General features: G+C 41.0%; 1 protein-coding gene across 1 annotated transcript in view; it reads right to left on the bottom strand.

Moving 5' to 3' along the window:
• Nucleotides 1–4967: 4967 nt before the first annotated feature.
• COL24A1 (collagen type XXIV alpha 1 chain) overlaps nt 4968–15469 on the bottom strand; it is a 979161-nt gene continuing 968659 nt past the window's right edge. Inside the window, exons 59-60 of the mRNA XM_078645481.1 lie at nt 13080–13295; nt 4968–5833 (exon numbers count right to left, since the gene is read on the bottom strand). Of these exons, the coding sequence (XP_078501607.1) occupies nt 5687–5833; nt 13080–13295 (363 nt within the window). The 3' untranslated portion in view covers nt 4968–5686. The remainder of the gene's footprint in view (nt 5834–13079; nt 13296–15469) is intronic.

Genomic DNA, 15469 nt, shown 5'->3' with positions numbered 1-15469 from the left:
GTATTGTACTGTGTAGCACATATACACTGCTTCATACCCCAATGTGGCGCATAAGAGCACATTATCGGACGTGAAGTATGCTGCACTGTGGGGTTAAGTGTGAAAGGTGTGCATCAGTATGACAATACGTTCAGTAGTCACTAAGGAGCAAAATAAACTTTGGAGCAACATCAGCATGAGTGCCTACAACATTTAGAAGCACAAATCACATTTAGATGAAAAATCACATGGAAGTGCAAAATCACCATTGGCACACGATGAGCAATTGTGGTATATAACATATAAAAGCACGGACCACATTTATGTGCAATGTTATACTAACGTGCAAATTAATTGGAAAGAGTGTGGAAACACCCTTAGAAGCGCCATTTACATTTTACAACAAAAACATGCAGGTGCAAAATGAAATCAAAGGCAGAATCACCAATGGTGCATCTACAACAGGAATCTGGGAACATCTTTAAAAGATATATGTGCCTCCTTATAGCGCATGGATGCCTCCCTTCACCATCCATACACTATAAAGGAACACACTCTTTCGGAAGGGGGGCTAACATGCTTATGAGACAATAGTTAACATAAGACTGAAATGATGCTTTTACCTAATTCAAAATAAATGGTTGTCCCGGCTGACCCAAATAAACCAATGGGTGAATAGGGCTAACCCACAGGCCCTCATTGTGTTAAATATTTGGTGTTGAAGGCAAGAGCTCTGTGATTCGGCGAAAGCTGTCTGTTACCAGATTAAAAGTAGTGCAAACGATTGGTGTTTATTCACGCAACCATTAAGTCGGATTTTTTAAGCAACGCAAAGGCACTTTGCGCGACTTTGAGTGGCTCAAAAAATTTGGAGTAACGCAACGCACATCGCAGTGTTGCATTACTCTGCCCAGGAAAGGCGTCCCATGGGAGTGTTCCTACGCAACTCCCATGGTTTCTGATGCATTCCCAGATTTCCAAGAGCTTGCAAACCTGGGAATGTGTCAAAAGCTAGGCCTCCACAGGAAAGGTGTTATGAGGAGAAATATCTTTATTTCTCCTTGTTACTTCTTCTTTGTATGTGTGCAGAACATATAGAGGAATATACCTCTTAGAATTGTTTTGTGATGGAAGGTGAACCTCCCTGCACAAAAAACAATCCTGCATGCAATGTAGGCAGTGGCGCAGCTATGGGTTTTTTGTGGGTGTAGGGAGTCGTGCCTGTCGACTAACACCATCTCCCCGGTCTGAGAACAAGTCGTCCGTCAGCCGCCACATGCTCTCCTGCCCCGGATCATGTGGGATGCCACCTCCCCCACTCTTACCTTCTCCCTGGCAGCAAACTTAAGCGCTGCCTCGGGTGGCAGTACGTCTAGCTCCGCCACTGAACGTAGGCATCCTTGCACCATGGTACAAGGGTGGCTGCGTTGTTGCTAGGCCGCCCATTGTGCCCCAGTGCAGGGGGAAAAGTCAGGAATGCGCTGTATGCCTTAAATACGGTGCATTCATGGCCTTTGCCGGTGATGCAGTGCAGCACAACAAGGTGAATTGCTGTGCCACTATTTCATAAATATGCCCCTCAGTTCATATTTTCCAAGTAAAGAAACTCTGCATCAGAAACACCAATTTGCAGCTTATGATGCTATGAAAGTCCTTCCATTTGTAAGAGCTATGGGATGCTTTCCTACTGTGCATATTCACAATTTTGTGCCACATAGTAGACTTTAGACCAACTGCAGAGGCCTTGATAGATGTATACTAGGCGTTATTTCAATCCGGAATAACACCATGCAAAGGTTAGTACCTCATCCCCTCACTCCCTTTCTTTCTACTGAGTAAATGGGTGATCCTGAGTTCCAGTCTACCCATTTCACACTTTTAAATGGATATGTCAAAGTTTTGTTTGGAGCCTCATCAATATTCCATATACAGTCCTTGTTCCCCAGTGGTCTGGGTAAAACCTGGATCACTTCAACCACCTTCCTGTGCAAGAGAAAAATGTTCCTTTACTATGGCATTATGGGGTCTTGTGCTTCCACTACTCCTTCCTTCTGAGGTCATCTTAGTCATCCTTAGACGTGTGGATAATTTTCTTCTACCACTGACACACAGCACTTGCCTGAGGGACAGAGAAAAGATGTGTTACCATGCCATCCTAGACTCTATTATTGACTCCACTCTCCTGGTTTAAACAGAAGAAGTCTCCTGTCCTCAGTTCTGATTGATCCAGCAATTAGAGAGGGTACTCTTGAATGATTGTAGGTGTCTGTGATTTGTGTTGTGCACCTAGGTTAGGTTACAAGCTCACCCTTCTTTACTGATATATTTATAGTCACAGCGAAAGGCCCTGCATGAGTCATTGTTTGCAGTGTTCCTTCTAACTTCAAAAGACACCCTGTGCTTCAACAACTCAGATGTTGCATGTATAACAGTGTGGTCTTGCTCAGAAGGTGCAGCAGTGAGGCCTTGAACCAGTCCTACGATTAAGGGGGATGTCCAGGCTAAGTGAAATCTGTGCCATACGCATTGGGGAAAGCCTAGTAACACGCACACATCGAAACATAGGTAGAGAGATCACCAAACTTAGGGGTTTAGAAACAGGAAGCAGTGGCTTTAGAGAACAGGAGATTAGTGGCTTGCAGAGGGTTGCATTCTGCTTGACTTTAATGTATGTCATTTTCAGGGTAGACCAAGAGGCAGTCTTTGTAGCCCGTTAATACCTGGCAACATCTCATGTAGTTACACCTGGCCATTCTTGCTCCCACACCGCAGTTGTTTGTACCCTCCATGTTCCTTCAAATATTTTAGACAATTAGTATTGAATTTTGTTATTGCTTCTTTGCTCCAACCATTCAGTGGGATGCTGTTTTCTTTTGGGGGACTGGGATATATTCCTGGTTTTCCCAACACACGTCAGAACACAGCCATCTTCAGAGACTGGTAAGCTACATCTACCATTATGAACAGATTGGGTGTTGTATCACTTCTTCCATTTATGCTAGGATTTGATCTCTAGTTAGGGTGCAAGAGACAATGAAAGATCATAGGCTGCTCAATCTAGTGTTATTTATGTTCCTTTTTTCCTTCACTATTTTTACCTCCCTTTTACACTTGGGGTTGTTAAACAGTATCATCTGAGTTGTGGTCTGGCTAGGTCCGAAATTCTCTTCAAATATTTTTATTATCCTCCTACTTTTGAGTCATTAGGTGGAACTCAAACATAACACTAGTTCTGCCTCGTCTAACCATCATTTAGGAATACATCCCAAAAAAGGAATTAGGGAATCATCCTCACAATTGAGAAATGTGGTGCCAGGATGTCACTCAATTCGCCACCAGTGTACGGGAAAATTATAATAAAACCAGGGTTCAACGCTTATGTGGCCACTGGCACTGGCCACTTGCAGAAGTGAGCCACCACTATTACTTAACAGTGTGAAATGTGAGAACCAGAATGTTAAGAAATACATAAAAAAGGAAACATTGAGGAAAAAACTCTAAGGTGCTGGGACCCAATTGCTGGAATAACTCTTGTTTGATGACTCATTCCAGCTCTTCTGGATACAAGACCAACCTAACCTTGCCAGAGAAACCTGGAATCGTAATTCTTAGTAAGATCTGCCTTTCTAACCAACTAGCCTTTGATACATATTAAGATCTTTAAGGCTATGGAATTAGTTGATGGTAAACCTGTTTCTTAAAAATCATTCAAACTCAATTGACTCAGCATCATGAAAGGGTGACAAGGAAAATGTAGGCACTCTAAAAAACACCCACATAATTAAACAACACATATTAGGGCAACAAATTCACAAATATCTTTAAGCACATGTCCAAAGGGCTATTTCAAATTAAGCAATGGAACAGGGAGGTATTAGAGATGTAATAAATAATGACATGGTAAGCTTCTAACTTTGCTCACATAAACATTTGGAATAAATATTCTGCACTAGATAATACATGTGGCATCAATGTGGATCCTGCACTATGTGTAATTAGAGTTCTAGAAAGCCAACATTGAATACGTTCTTGTCTAGTTCACTGTAATGGTAACTTAATTTGCTGTTATTTCATTTAAAAGCTGTATTATCATCAACAGAGACACTAATCTGAAGAAATGTTACTCTTTCTGACAATTACACGTTCGACTATAAGCAAGTAATACGCAGCTAATAGTTAAACAAAAAAAAATTTAAGTCTTCGAACATTCCCTATATTTCACTTTTTAATGGTTCTTTACTAGAAAAACCTAACTCTACGTAATTATAATTAACAATGATGACTAGCCTGAACAAGCTAATTTGTTGTCATATTCAATCATTTAAATGTGTGAATATCAAATCTTGTACTACCAATTTTTGCTGCACCACAAACAGCTATTGCACATGAATCTACGCAACATTAAAGGTGGTTACATTGTGTGATCTGGTATCTGTAAATTGTTTATCTATTTTAGTTAATAGTATCCTAAACTGAAAGTCTGAAAAATAGATATTCAAAATTGATAGACACCGTTGCAAGGACAGGTTAATGCTTTATTGGCTATAGATATAGGGCAATAAGTCAAGGGCAACTTTTAAATAGTAAAAGGGGAGTTTTAACAATCAATATTTTAATAGTCTTAGGGATGGATAACTGTAGCCCATAATGCATTAAATAAAATACAGTGAATCTGTCTAGCAATTTTACAAAACACATATCATCTAAAATGTTGACTTGATATAGATATTATAATTTAACATCAGTGAGTTTAAAGATATACTGTATTACATTTTCAACAAAAGTTACAAAATATATACACACAACACCAACTTTAGATGCTATGGGATTTTAAAAAAATCATATACTTTAACCCAAAATCTATATAAAAAATCATAGTTGTTCTACAACAATCTTTGCAATTTCTAAAAAGGATTCAGCATATGAGTACAGATTAGACTGCGCTGTCTTGTGTCTTGAACCCACAAAATTAAACCCCAAATTCTACCTTGGAAAGTTTCCATAAATAATGTTTATTATCATATTGAAATATTTGACCAGAAAATTAAAAATAGGTATTTTTGTAAAAGAAACGTCTTGATGTAACCAGTACATAAAGTTTAAAGAAAAAAACGTTATAAAATTATCTTTACTAAACCACTAGCACCTTGTGTTATTTAGAGCACCAGGCATTACAAACAGGCAACACATAAGAGGTAGTGTACATCGCTTAAGATGTATGTGTCCACTTGGGACTATAATACAACTTAGTGTTCAAAGAAATCAAAACTCTTTTGTATCATTGCATAATGCACTATCATTTACAATCTATTGCACATTTGGTAGCATTATTCAGTACTGTTGAGGAGCAGGTCTCCAGCTTTCTTTGCGTTGTCTTGTACAGTGCTCTTGGGTAGACTGTGAACTCTAGAAGTCTGCATGAATTCCAACTTCAGTTTTTTCTCAGTTTCAGGAAATTATATAAGAAAGCACCAATAATTGTTAAAAAAACTTAAATACTTTATTGATCTTGAGTCGTGCACTTCTTTGTTGAAATGTCATTTGTCCTTCCTGGTATGAAGTCTTTTCTTCCTGAGATTCATTTGAATACAACCCAAAATTTTCATGAAACATTATTCTATGGTGGTCTGAATGAAATGCTTTTTCATATTTTTCCTTAATATTTGTTCTCTGCCGCCAGTCTTTAGTGATGTATGATGGCAGAGGCTTAAAGAAAGCACACCAAACCACTTTCTAAATAGTGCTGCTGTCCTGCTTTCAAATTTGGAAATCTTTGTATTTCAGCAATTGGAAGTTGGTTTGTTTCCTGTGTGTGGAAAAGGAACTGTGTCTTATGCCAGCTGCCATCTTGTACCTGAAATGCAGGTGAATAAAATAATATTACAGGGAGTTACAAAATTACAAACCACAGTTTTACAAAGAGTATGTTCCTGCTTCTGGTACAGGTCCTTGCCTGTGAATAGGCAGGTGCAGTGAAATCAATCTTAACACTCAAACTGTGAACATTACCACCCTCATCATAACACAAGTGTCTTTCACAAACTATATAATGAACAATTGAAAGAATTAGTGTTGTTTCTTTGGCTGTGATATGTAGTCTCACTTTTCTCTGTTGTTCTGATTAGTTAAACAAGTTACTTACCTGATAAAAACAATTCCTTAAAGACTGCTCATTTTCCCTGTGTGTTTGTATTTGTTTGCAATATCCATAGATACCAGACTGGAATATGCTATACATTAGCTTGGGTGCCACACAGCACCACATATGTCAGGTGGTGCTTGGTGCAGCGCTAAAGGCAATAGTCATTTTTGTTTAAATAATTGCTATGTGTTATAGTTTAATTAATGTCCTAATAACTTTAATAGCTCCAACTGCAAAGGCATCCTAAGAGGAGCATGGAGCATGGCATCTAGAGGAAGTCACAGGAACATTTAGGTTAAAATAACTATTATACCAATAGATGAAAACTTCATCTAAAGGATTCATTCTCTCTGTAGCAGTATACAAGTCCTGAAAAAGAAGTGGGGGGGGACTAACCAAGTTTGGCAGTATGCAAGTGACATCATGGTGCATGACATCACAGAGCGTGACAGTGCATGTGGCATCACAGGAAGTTGCATCACAACCCAAGACCTCACAGGAAGTGACATTGTAAGAAGTGAAATCAGATCTTAAGATCTTACACATGTGTATAGCAGGTCTATCATGAGCATATTTGGGTGCATTACAATATTTAACAAATGACATTTTGTGTCAAGGTTGTGCCAAAAATGTGACGTCACCTTGATGCAAAATTTGGGCCCCAACTTAAACATATATTTTTTTAAATCTCTGCCACAAAGAAATTGCCAACAAGTAGAAATGTGCCAGTAAATCTGTTCTGCTCAACTAGACGCAAAGTTGGCATTTTAAAACATCTTATGGGGTTAAGGCACCTACTGCATAAATCTTTGTGCACCCAATACATTTCGGGGAATAATTATAATGGTAAGATAACTCTGGAGGTTACTGCACTTTCTGGAGAGATCTGTGTAGCACAGTGAGCTATGAAGGACATGTGACTCCTACACCTTGTAACCTTCACTGTGTTATGTAACATACCCTGTATATTGATTTATACATTTGCCTTATTGTCTATGTATTGGGTGCATGTGCGATGTAAAGAGCTACAACAATCTAGATTGGGATAAGTAGCGCTATAAATGAAATAAAACAATATTACATTGTTATTTGTTTAAATACTGGGACAGACCAACCCATCTGACATTCTTACAGTGCATGTATATGCAGGGAAGGAACAAAGTCAAAAGCATGCCTCTTTTAAGTCATTTCGAACTAATATCAAGCAGTGACCCTTAGTTTCCCCTCCACTGCAATTGTAGCTAGTTGTGTGGTGCTTCAGATAGCTCACACTGCATGAGAATGATAATTTTTAGCACAGCCTGATGACTTTTCTTTTAAATTGCCTACAAATATATATATATTTAATATGGATCTACAGTCTGGTGAATTACATTTTGAGCACCATCATTAACTTTGTGAAGACTACTGGGGTAGTCGTCAACTGCAATAGAATAGCTTTGCTAGGGCAGAGCTTTCAGCTTGTCACAAAGGAAAGTTGCTGATGGCACAAACATCATACGGGTTGAGTGATTCCATCTTGCAATTGTATATCCTTACTTAGAGGATCTACAGCAAATTGACCATGTTGTGGTAGGTGCGCTTGTGGTACGTGAATGCACCTTTCTTAAACAATTTTGCTAGTGCATACTGTTTTCTTCTTTGATCACGAGAATCTATAAAATATAATGCAGTACACCATTCATTTCATAACACTTTTTACAAATCCCTTTGGCAGTAATAATGCCATCATATTTAGAAGGTTGACAAAGACAGGGAGGAATAATTAACACATGTAACATTATTTTCAGAATTTTCAGGAACCATTTATTCATGGTTACATGGAAACAGCTTTACAAAACCCACCAGTCTTGCATAAATTTGTGCTGATAGTTAAAGACATTAATGTGGCTTGGTAGAGCTGTTGTGCTGATTATGAGGATGCCCAACAGATTCGGAATCTACGGGGCTGGCAGAGAATAATATTGCCCAGACACAGTTCCAAATCATTTAGAAAACAGAGTGGAAATAAACAGTAGATGTAACCTGAACTCCTTGACACTAATCCTCGTGGCTCTGTGTCTACCTTATCTTGTTAATGCATTTTACTTGTTATGTCAAGACCGCCCAAACACTTCTTGGTAATGTGATTCAATACACATTTTGTGATAAGTACTAACATCTAACAGTCTGTACTGATGTATACCTAAACACAACTAGGACATTCAAAAAAATATTGGAGCAAATTCCAAATGGAGAATGAAAGTGTTCACTTGTTAGTGAACTCTACCCACAACAAGGGAAAGGTGCATGTGCTAAGTTCATACTGCAGTTAAAGGGAAAACCATCCGGTAGTATATTGCTGGAAAACCTTGAGGATCTGCACTAGAAGAGGCAATGCTGATCTTTTTGTGGGTTTGACATTTTTTTAGGATAAAATTGTTACTACTCTTTTTAGGTGTAAATTCACAGAGATATCAGGAAAGAATCGTACAGAAAATGGCATAGTGTCTAATAGATGGGATCTCAGAGGAAAAAAACAGGAACAAAAGCAACCATCACCTCCACAGCTTCGGTCGCTGCATGTGCTGGTGCTAAGAGTGTGCTTATACCCCTATAAGATGGTTTGTATCTGAGCTCTGCTTTAAGACCCACAGATATATATGGCTCTTCAATGTAACACCTTCTAACGAGTGCCACTCCATCTCTAGGTTCCGATTTAACCCCTTCGGTGCTCATGAAGAGCTCAGCTCGTCATGAGGCACAGTGCTCGTGTGCTCATGACGAGATGAGCTCGTCATGACCACACCCATTTCTATTATGGTCCAGCACAGTAGGGGAATATCTCAAGCAGCCAAGGTGTTAAAGAGCCCCAGAGCCTGAGCCAATGCTGGAATGCAAAATGTGGCAGACCCTAGATCACATAATCCAGGACAGGTTCCGAAATATTATCAAACTTGGTGGTGCCATCCTGATATTGCTAAATATTTGCTCCAGGACAATAATATTCTTAATATCCACTGAGGGCATGGAAGGAGGAACTTTCTTCTTCGATAAACTTGCAATCATTATCTTAGCTGCCTCCAAGCCATCCGAGAACCTTTTGTAATCTTTCTCATGCCATGTGGTTGCATTCCTAGCAATACTTCTGGACCCAATGGAAGAGGGTAGCCCAGAATAACAGACACGGTCAATTCCAGAGAAAAATCATTTGGATCCTTGAGTACCTGTAAATTAGATACCTCCACTTACTTCTATCCTTCTGAAAATCTTGCAAATCCACTTTCACCAGCCACAAAACTCCCTTTAAATTTAGATTGCTTCCTGGACTACAGGGTTTGTACCATACTGATACCCAGACTGTTCTTAACAACCTCCTAACACTAATCGCCAACGCAAGTGCCAAGATGGATGCTAGCTGCTTGGTTAGCTGGAGACTCTCTGGACTCCACTCTCCAGCCTGAGTTCTCCTAAAATTCATCAGGACAATGCACTTTGAGATGATGTAGCGGAGGGTTTGTAATCTTCATACCTGCTTCAGTGTTTCTGCAGGTGCAGTCAATGTTGCAATAACTTAAGGGGTAATTTCAAGTTTGGTAAATAAAAGAGATCCACCAAAAAGTGTTGGATACGGCATCATCAAAACTCACAGTTCGCCCACAGACGTTTTAGGGGATGGGCAAAGTGGGCTCTGGCCCAGGGCCCCAGCCTTTCAGGGGGCCTCCTGTTAGCACCAACTATGTTCAGCAGAGTCTTGCCCTGATGACCTTGAATGATTTTCAACAGATTGTTGTAAATACAATGTTTCTATCATTTATTTTTTGTGTGTGAGTCTGTTACAGTCTTTTGCCGACAAAATGTGTTCATGTTTCATGCAACATCCATATAAAAAGTATCTTTTAGATCAATACAGGACCTCGCATATGAGAAACGGGAGCGTGTGTCAGAGGGTAGCCCAGAATAACAGACACGGTCAATTCCAGAGAAAAATCATTTGGATCCTTGAGTACCTGTAAATTAGATATCTCCACTTACTTCTATCCTTCTGAAAATCTTGCAAATCCACTTTCACCAGCCACAAAACTCCCTTTAAATTTAGATTGCTTCCTGGACTACAGGGTTTGTACCATACTGATACCCAGACTGTTCTTAACAACCTCCTAACACTAATCGCCAACGCAAGTGCCAAGATGGATGCTAGCTGCTTGGTTAGCTGGAGACTCTCTGGACTCCACTCTCCAGCCTGAGTGCTCCTAAAATTCATCAAGACAATGCACTTTGAGATGATGTAGCGGAGGGTTTGTAATCTTCATACCTGCTTTAGTGTTTCTGCAGGTGCAGTCAATGTTGCAATAACTTAAGGGGTAATTTCAAGTTTGGTAAATAAAAGACATCCACCAAAAAGTGTTGGATGCGGCATCATCAAAACTCACAGTTCGCCCACAGACGTTTTAGGGGATGGGCAAAGTGGGCTCTGGCCCAGGGCCCAGCCTTTCAGGGGGCCTCCTGTTAGCACCAGCTATGTTCAGCAGAGTCTTGCCCTGATGACCTTGAATGATTTTCAACAGATTGTTGTAAATACAATGTTTCTATCATTTATTTTTTGTGTGTGAGTCTGTTACAGTCTTTTGCCGACAAAATGTGTTCATGTTTCATGCAACATCCATATAAAAAGTATCTTTTAGATCAATACAGGACCTCGCATATGAGAAACGGGAGCGTGTGTCAGAGATTATTTACAGTGATATTAGTGAGCTGCAGCTGTGTTTCAATGCTGAAAACGCACATTACTATTCCTGAATATCAGATGTACATACACATTTAGAATGTGACCAAATAGGGCATGAAAGAGCTGAAACTGGATCATAAAATCAAAGCTAGTCTGAATAGGGTCCGCAAAATACATTTGGCTCAGGGTCCCCAAAATCCTTAAAACGTCCCTGAGTTCACCCACCCCAGCCAGAGGTGGTCCAATAGCGAAATTTCTGCTGACGGATCTTCAGCTAGCTCTGCTGACAGAAATTCTGAAATGACGGCAGCTCTGCCACTGGTCAATGTGTGTCGGAACGTCTGCCCTATTAAGGGTAGTCCTTCTACCAAACATTTGTCCTGTTCTGACTGCCAGGGAATCTCTGGAGGTACTTAAATAAGAAAACACAGAAATGACCTACATTTGTTAGGCCATTTATATTTTGTTTTGAAGAAATAGACCCCAGCACTGGGGTTTTTTCTGCAAAATAAAACATAATGCTTACCATCCACCCTGCACCATGCACAGCAGACTATGTATTGTTGGTTTGAGAATACCTTAGCATGGCTGATAACCTTCTGCCGGGAGGGCAGATGTGAGAACCTCCACAGAGCTGTTGGCATGTAGCAAGAGAAACATAATAAAATAAAACATGAACAGACAAGCAAAACAAGATGATGTGGAAAAACACTCTCAATCCCATTTTCAGTCAGCTCCATGAATGCCTGTAATTGGCTTTTTTGTGATAGGTGGCATCATCATTCCCTACCAGCATAAGAGTGATGCCCAAGAGTGCAAGGGATTGTGTTAAATCCCAATGTCGTAATAGGTGAAAATAGTCTTCCCTACAACATACCCACTTTCAGGCCATCACCAACTTAAAACTCAAATGCACGGACAGTGGGTTATCATGTAGCTGACCTATTGGAATTTAGAAGAGGATCCACATAGCTGAACGTGGTTTCTGGGATTCTTATAGCTGCACAGAGCAGAAGTGGGTTCTTCTTTCAGATTGTTTTTAGGCGATGTTAACAACTCAACAGAATGGACATTTGTTAGCTACAAGAAGTCAGAGGAAATTATTCAGTCATGCATTAGCTGCTAAACTGATAGATGAATTAAGTAGAAGAAGTAGAAGGAAGGATGTTGGGCAGACTTGTCCACAGAAGAAGCAAACGGCACCCTACAAAATGAGCCTGATATTATTATTATTTTGTACTTGTATAGCGCACTTATCACCCCTACAGGGGTCTCAAGGCGCTGTACGAATACCGCTGTGGAACCCTTCCTGGCTTTCCCTGTGGAGTGCCCACTCCTGGGCACCCCCAAGGTGAAGCCAGGCATCCTAGAGTTGTTGGGGCCATTGTGGAGATTAAGCAAGCTATTGCGCAGAGTTGCAGAGTGTGACCCATGATTAGAGTAGGCACCGAGGCGAGAATTATCGAGTCCGCGGACATTTGAGCCCAAGACCCTGCCGCGTCGGGAATTGAACCCTGGTCCCGGGCCTGACCTCTGCTTCAGGGTCTGCCGCTCTAACCATTGAGCCACACTTCTCCACTCCACAGGTGTGATATAAGCAAAATTAATTGCATCTCCGAAAAATGGGTTTCTGTCTCAGACTGTGTTTCCTGTAGGACCACTCTCTTATTTGTCAAGTCTGTGTGGTCCAGTCCTGCTGTCCTACTACCTTTGGCAATCTTCTGAGATACAGTGTGATCCTAATTCTTTTGAGCTCCCCTTCCTCTCCCTCACTACCCCGGAAAGAATTATATCTTCCATTTGAAATCCCTCTTCTCTCGAAAAAGCCCTCTTTCCTTCATTTTTAGTAGAGCTGATTACATAGGTTCCTGATGTGGATACCTTCATATGTACAAGGGGCACAACTTGAAAATGCTAAGCTTGAAAATGTTTCTTTTTTAATTGCCCTGATATCCTATGCAAGAACCTTTTTTGTACAATGGTATAATTCTTCCATAATGGAGGGTTGCATCACACATTCATCTAATGCTGATTTAGAGCCTTTTCTTGAAGCACTATCCAAGACCTCTGAATGATCTAATAAAGTACCAGAATTTAACTCTGACTTTAGAGTAACTGCTGGTTGCTTCATGTTCTACTATAGCGGCTGTTGCAATATCATTTTAAGTGATTTTAGTACAGGAGACAATGCCATAATATAGAATACTACCCCAACAGTTCATTCATGTAGACTGAATCACATTTTCTTACCTTGCATTCATCTAGAAGCACATTGTCTTCAAGTAGTGTATTTGCATCGAACAAGTGACCATTCCATCCTTTAAAGCGAACAGATGTTTTTTTGGAATTGGTCATGCTGATGCCCCAGACTGGTGTATTGAGACAGTGAACTGTGATTGTGTGAACGGCTTCCGAACTCAGCAAATGGAGAAAGTTCATCTGAACCTTACCAACTCCATACTCCAGCTGCGATAAAACAAAAAGTTATAGTAGTGAAAATCATTTTTATTAGACAACGGAGCCAAGTTTCAAAACTTAAAATGTAACTTTGCAAAGCAGTCTACTATCTTCCAAATAACTCACCTTTAATAGACAATTAAAAGGTTTAATCATAATAACAAGATAAGCCATGTACACCAGCAAACCTAAACTGGTTTACAATAGACATTGCCAATCTGTTTTTCCTTAAATTACATGGAATCACAGGCGCAATAAAATGTACCATATGTTAGATACACTGAGCCAAACGACTGCTTCCATGCTTAATGGAATTGACTCTCTTTGCAACGGAAGAAAGCAAAATTAGACAAAAGTCCATTTACTAGACCCCCCTACCCCCCAAGCCAATGTGGTCTACTGACAGAGAAAACAGATTATGAAATTCACTATGGGAGGGGAGAAAATTTGGTTACTGCCATGGAATTGGCGGAATTTGGCAACTCATTGGAGTTCCATCCAAATTCTCTAGTCGCTGTGAGGCAGAATATTTTCTCGTGCATGGCTCCAGAAAGGTAAGTTGGCGAGCGTGAGCAAGATTTGGCACCCCTAGTATGATTTCCAGTTGCTAAGAGGACATTCAATATTTTCCGAACACAGGCTGTCATGATCGTTCGCGGTCAGAAGGCTTCTGCTCAAGTAGAAAATGTACTTGAGCGGCAGCAAAATCAACTCGAATAGTTGCGCTAGCTGGAACACTGTGTGTTGCCGTTCACACTGATTTTTCAGCGAGAAACACGCTAGGGGTGCTAAATCACAGTGCGAGCAGGACGACGTGTCTGTTTTCGCCCATTGGTGGAACTCCACGGAATCTCGCAGAGTTTTTATGTAACTCATCGGAGTCGAATTCTGCTAACTAACTACTAAGTAAAACTTACCAGGAATTGTCCCTCATAGCAAACCAAGAAAAACAGGTATCATCGCTTCAGAGCCATTCAACAATAGAAATATGGCACACACCTAAACCATCAAAATTATTTTCAGACTAGCTAATGGCTCGGTGACATAAGTGATTTCTGCTGACATCTTAATGTATGACCAGCAGGTCACAAGTCCTAATCCTTGTAGGGGTGATTCAGCCCTTCATTCTTCCCAGGTTAATGTCTGGAGTACTGTTAAGAGGTTGGTGCTCTGAACCTTCGGACTGCAAATTGCAGTCTGTGGCTCTTTCTTTCTGACATGACAATATTTAGCCCTGACATTTTATTGAGAGGCTTCATTTTTAATATAAGTAATGGAAAAATATGTGTCTGTACCACTGAGAATTGCTGTAACTGATGACTACTGATATTTGGTTCTAATTTATATATACATGCAAGATATAGATATGTTTTGCCTTGTTCAAGGGACGCCATATTTGGAGCAAAAATCGTGTTAGGATACAGACATATGGAGGAAGCACTTTTTCAGGTTTCGCCTAAGTGAAAGCCTGCGCACTGCGCAGGCTTTTCACGCAGGTGAAATCTAATGTTAGAAACAGTGTGGCTTGGAATCCGCCCCTCTGTTCCATTGGCTAGCTCCATAAATGGAGGCTAGCCATTGGAACAGAGATCTGTCCGTCATGGCCAGACCAGATTCGTGGGCGTTCCCGCGAGTTCTTCCCTCTCCGCCCCTCTGTGCGCGTCATCTCGGCGAGGGGGGAAAGAGAGGCTCCTCCGGCTTTCGCCGCCTAGGCTGCTAGGGCACCCGACCCGTTTGTCCCTCGCAATGCTACCCTTCCTTCTCTGCTAATCGGATCCTCGTGTCTGCCTGTTCGACAGCATGTGTGCTGCCTTGTGCTTGTTCACGGTGCTTCTGGAAGCTCCCACGCCACTGGGCTGCCCCCCTGCCCCAACTACCACCAAGCACCGCAGACATCTGGGACGCATCACGCAGGCCTCATTCGTATGTCTCCGTTGAGTTATTCGCTGCCTCAGTCTGATGGCGCACCGGCGGCGCACTCTCAGGTAGCCCGCGAGGCACCGTCTATCCTCGCAATGTATCTAGACGTGCGCCCATGACCTTGTGGCAACCTGACGCACTTTAGTCCCCGATACTTATTTACAAGGAGTGAAACTCCCTCAAGGGCCACAGCTGCGTGCCTGTTCTTGTTTTGTGTGTTCTCAGCCCAAGAAACGCCCGGTGCCGACAGCGCCTCTCCCAGA

The sequence above is a fragment of the Lissotriton helveticus genome, chromosome 1_1 (assembly GCF_964261635.1).
Source record: "Lissotriton helveticus chromosome 1_1, aLisHel1.1, whole genome shotgun sequence".
Classification (NCBI taxonomy): domain Eukaryota; kingdom Metazoa; phylum Chordata; class Amphibia; order Caudata; family Salamandridae; genus Lissotriton; species Lissotriton helveticus.
The sequence above is the reverse complement of the archived record's forward strand: the minus strand, read 5'-3'. Positions and strand labels throughout refer to the sequence as shown.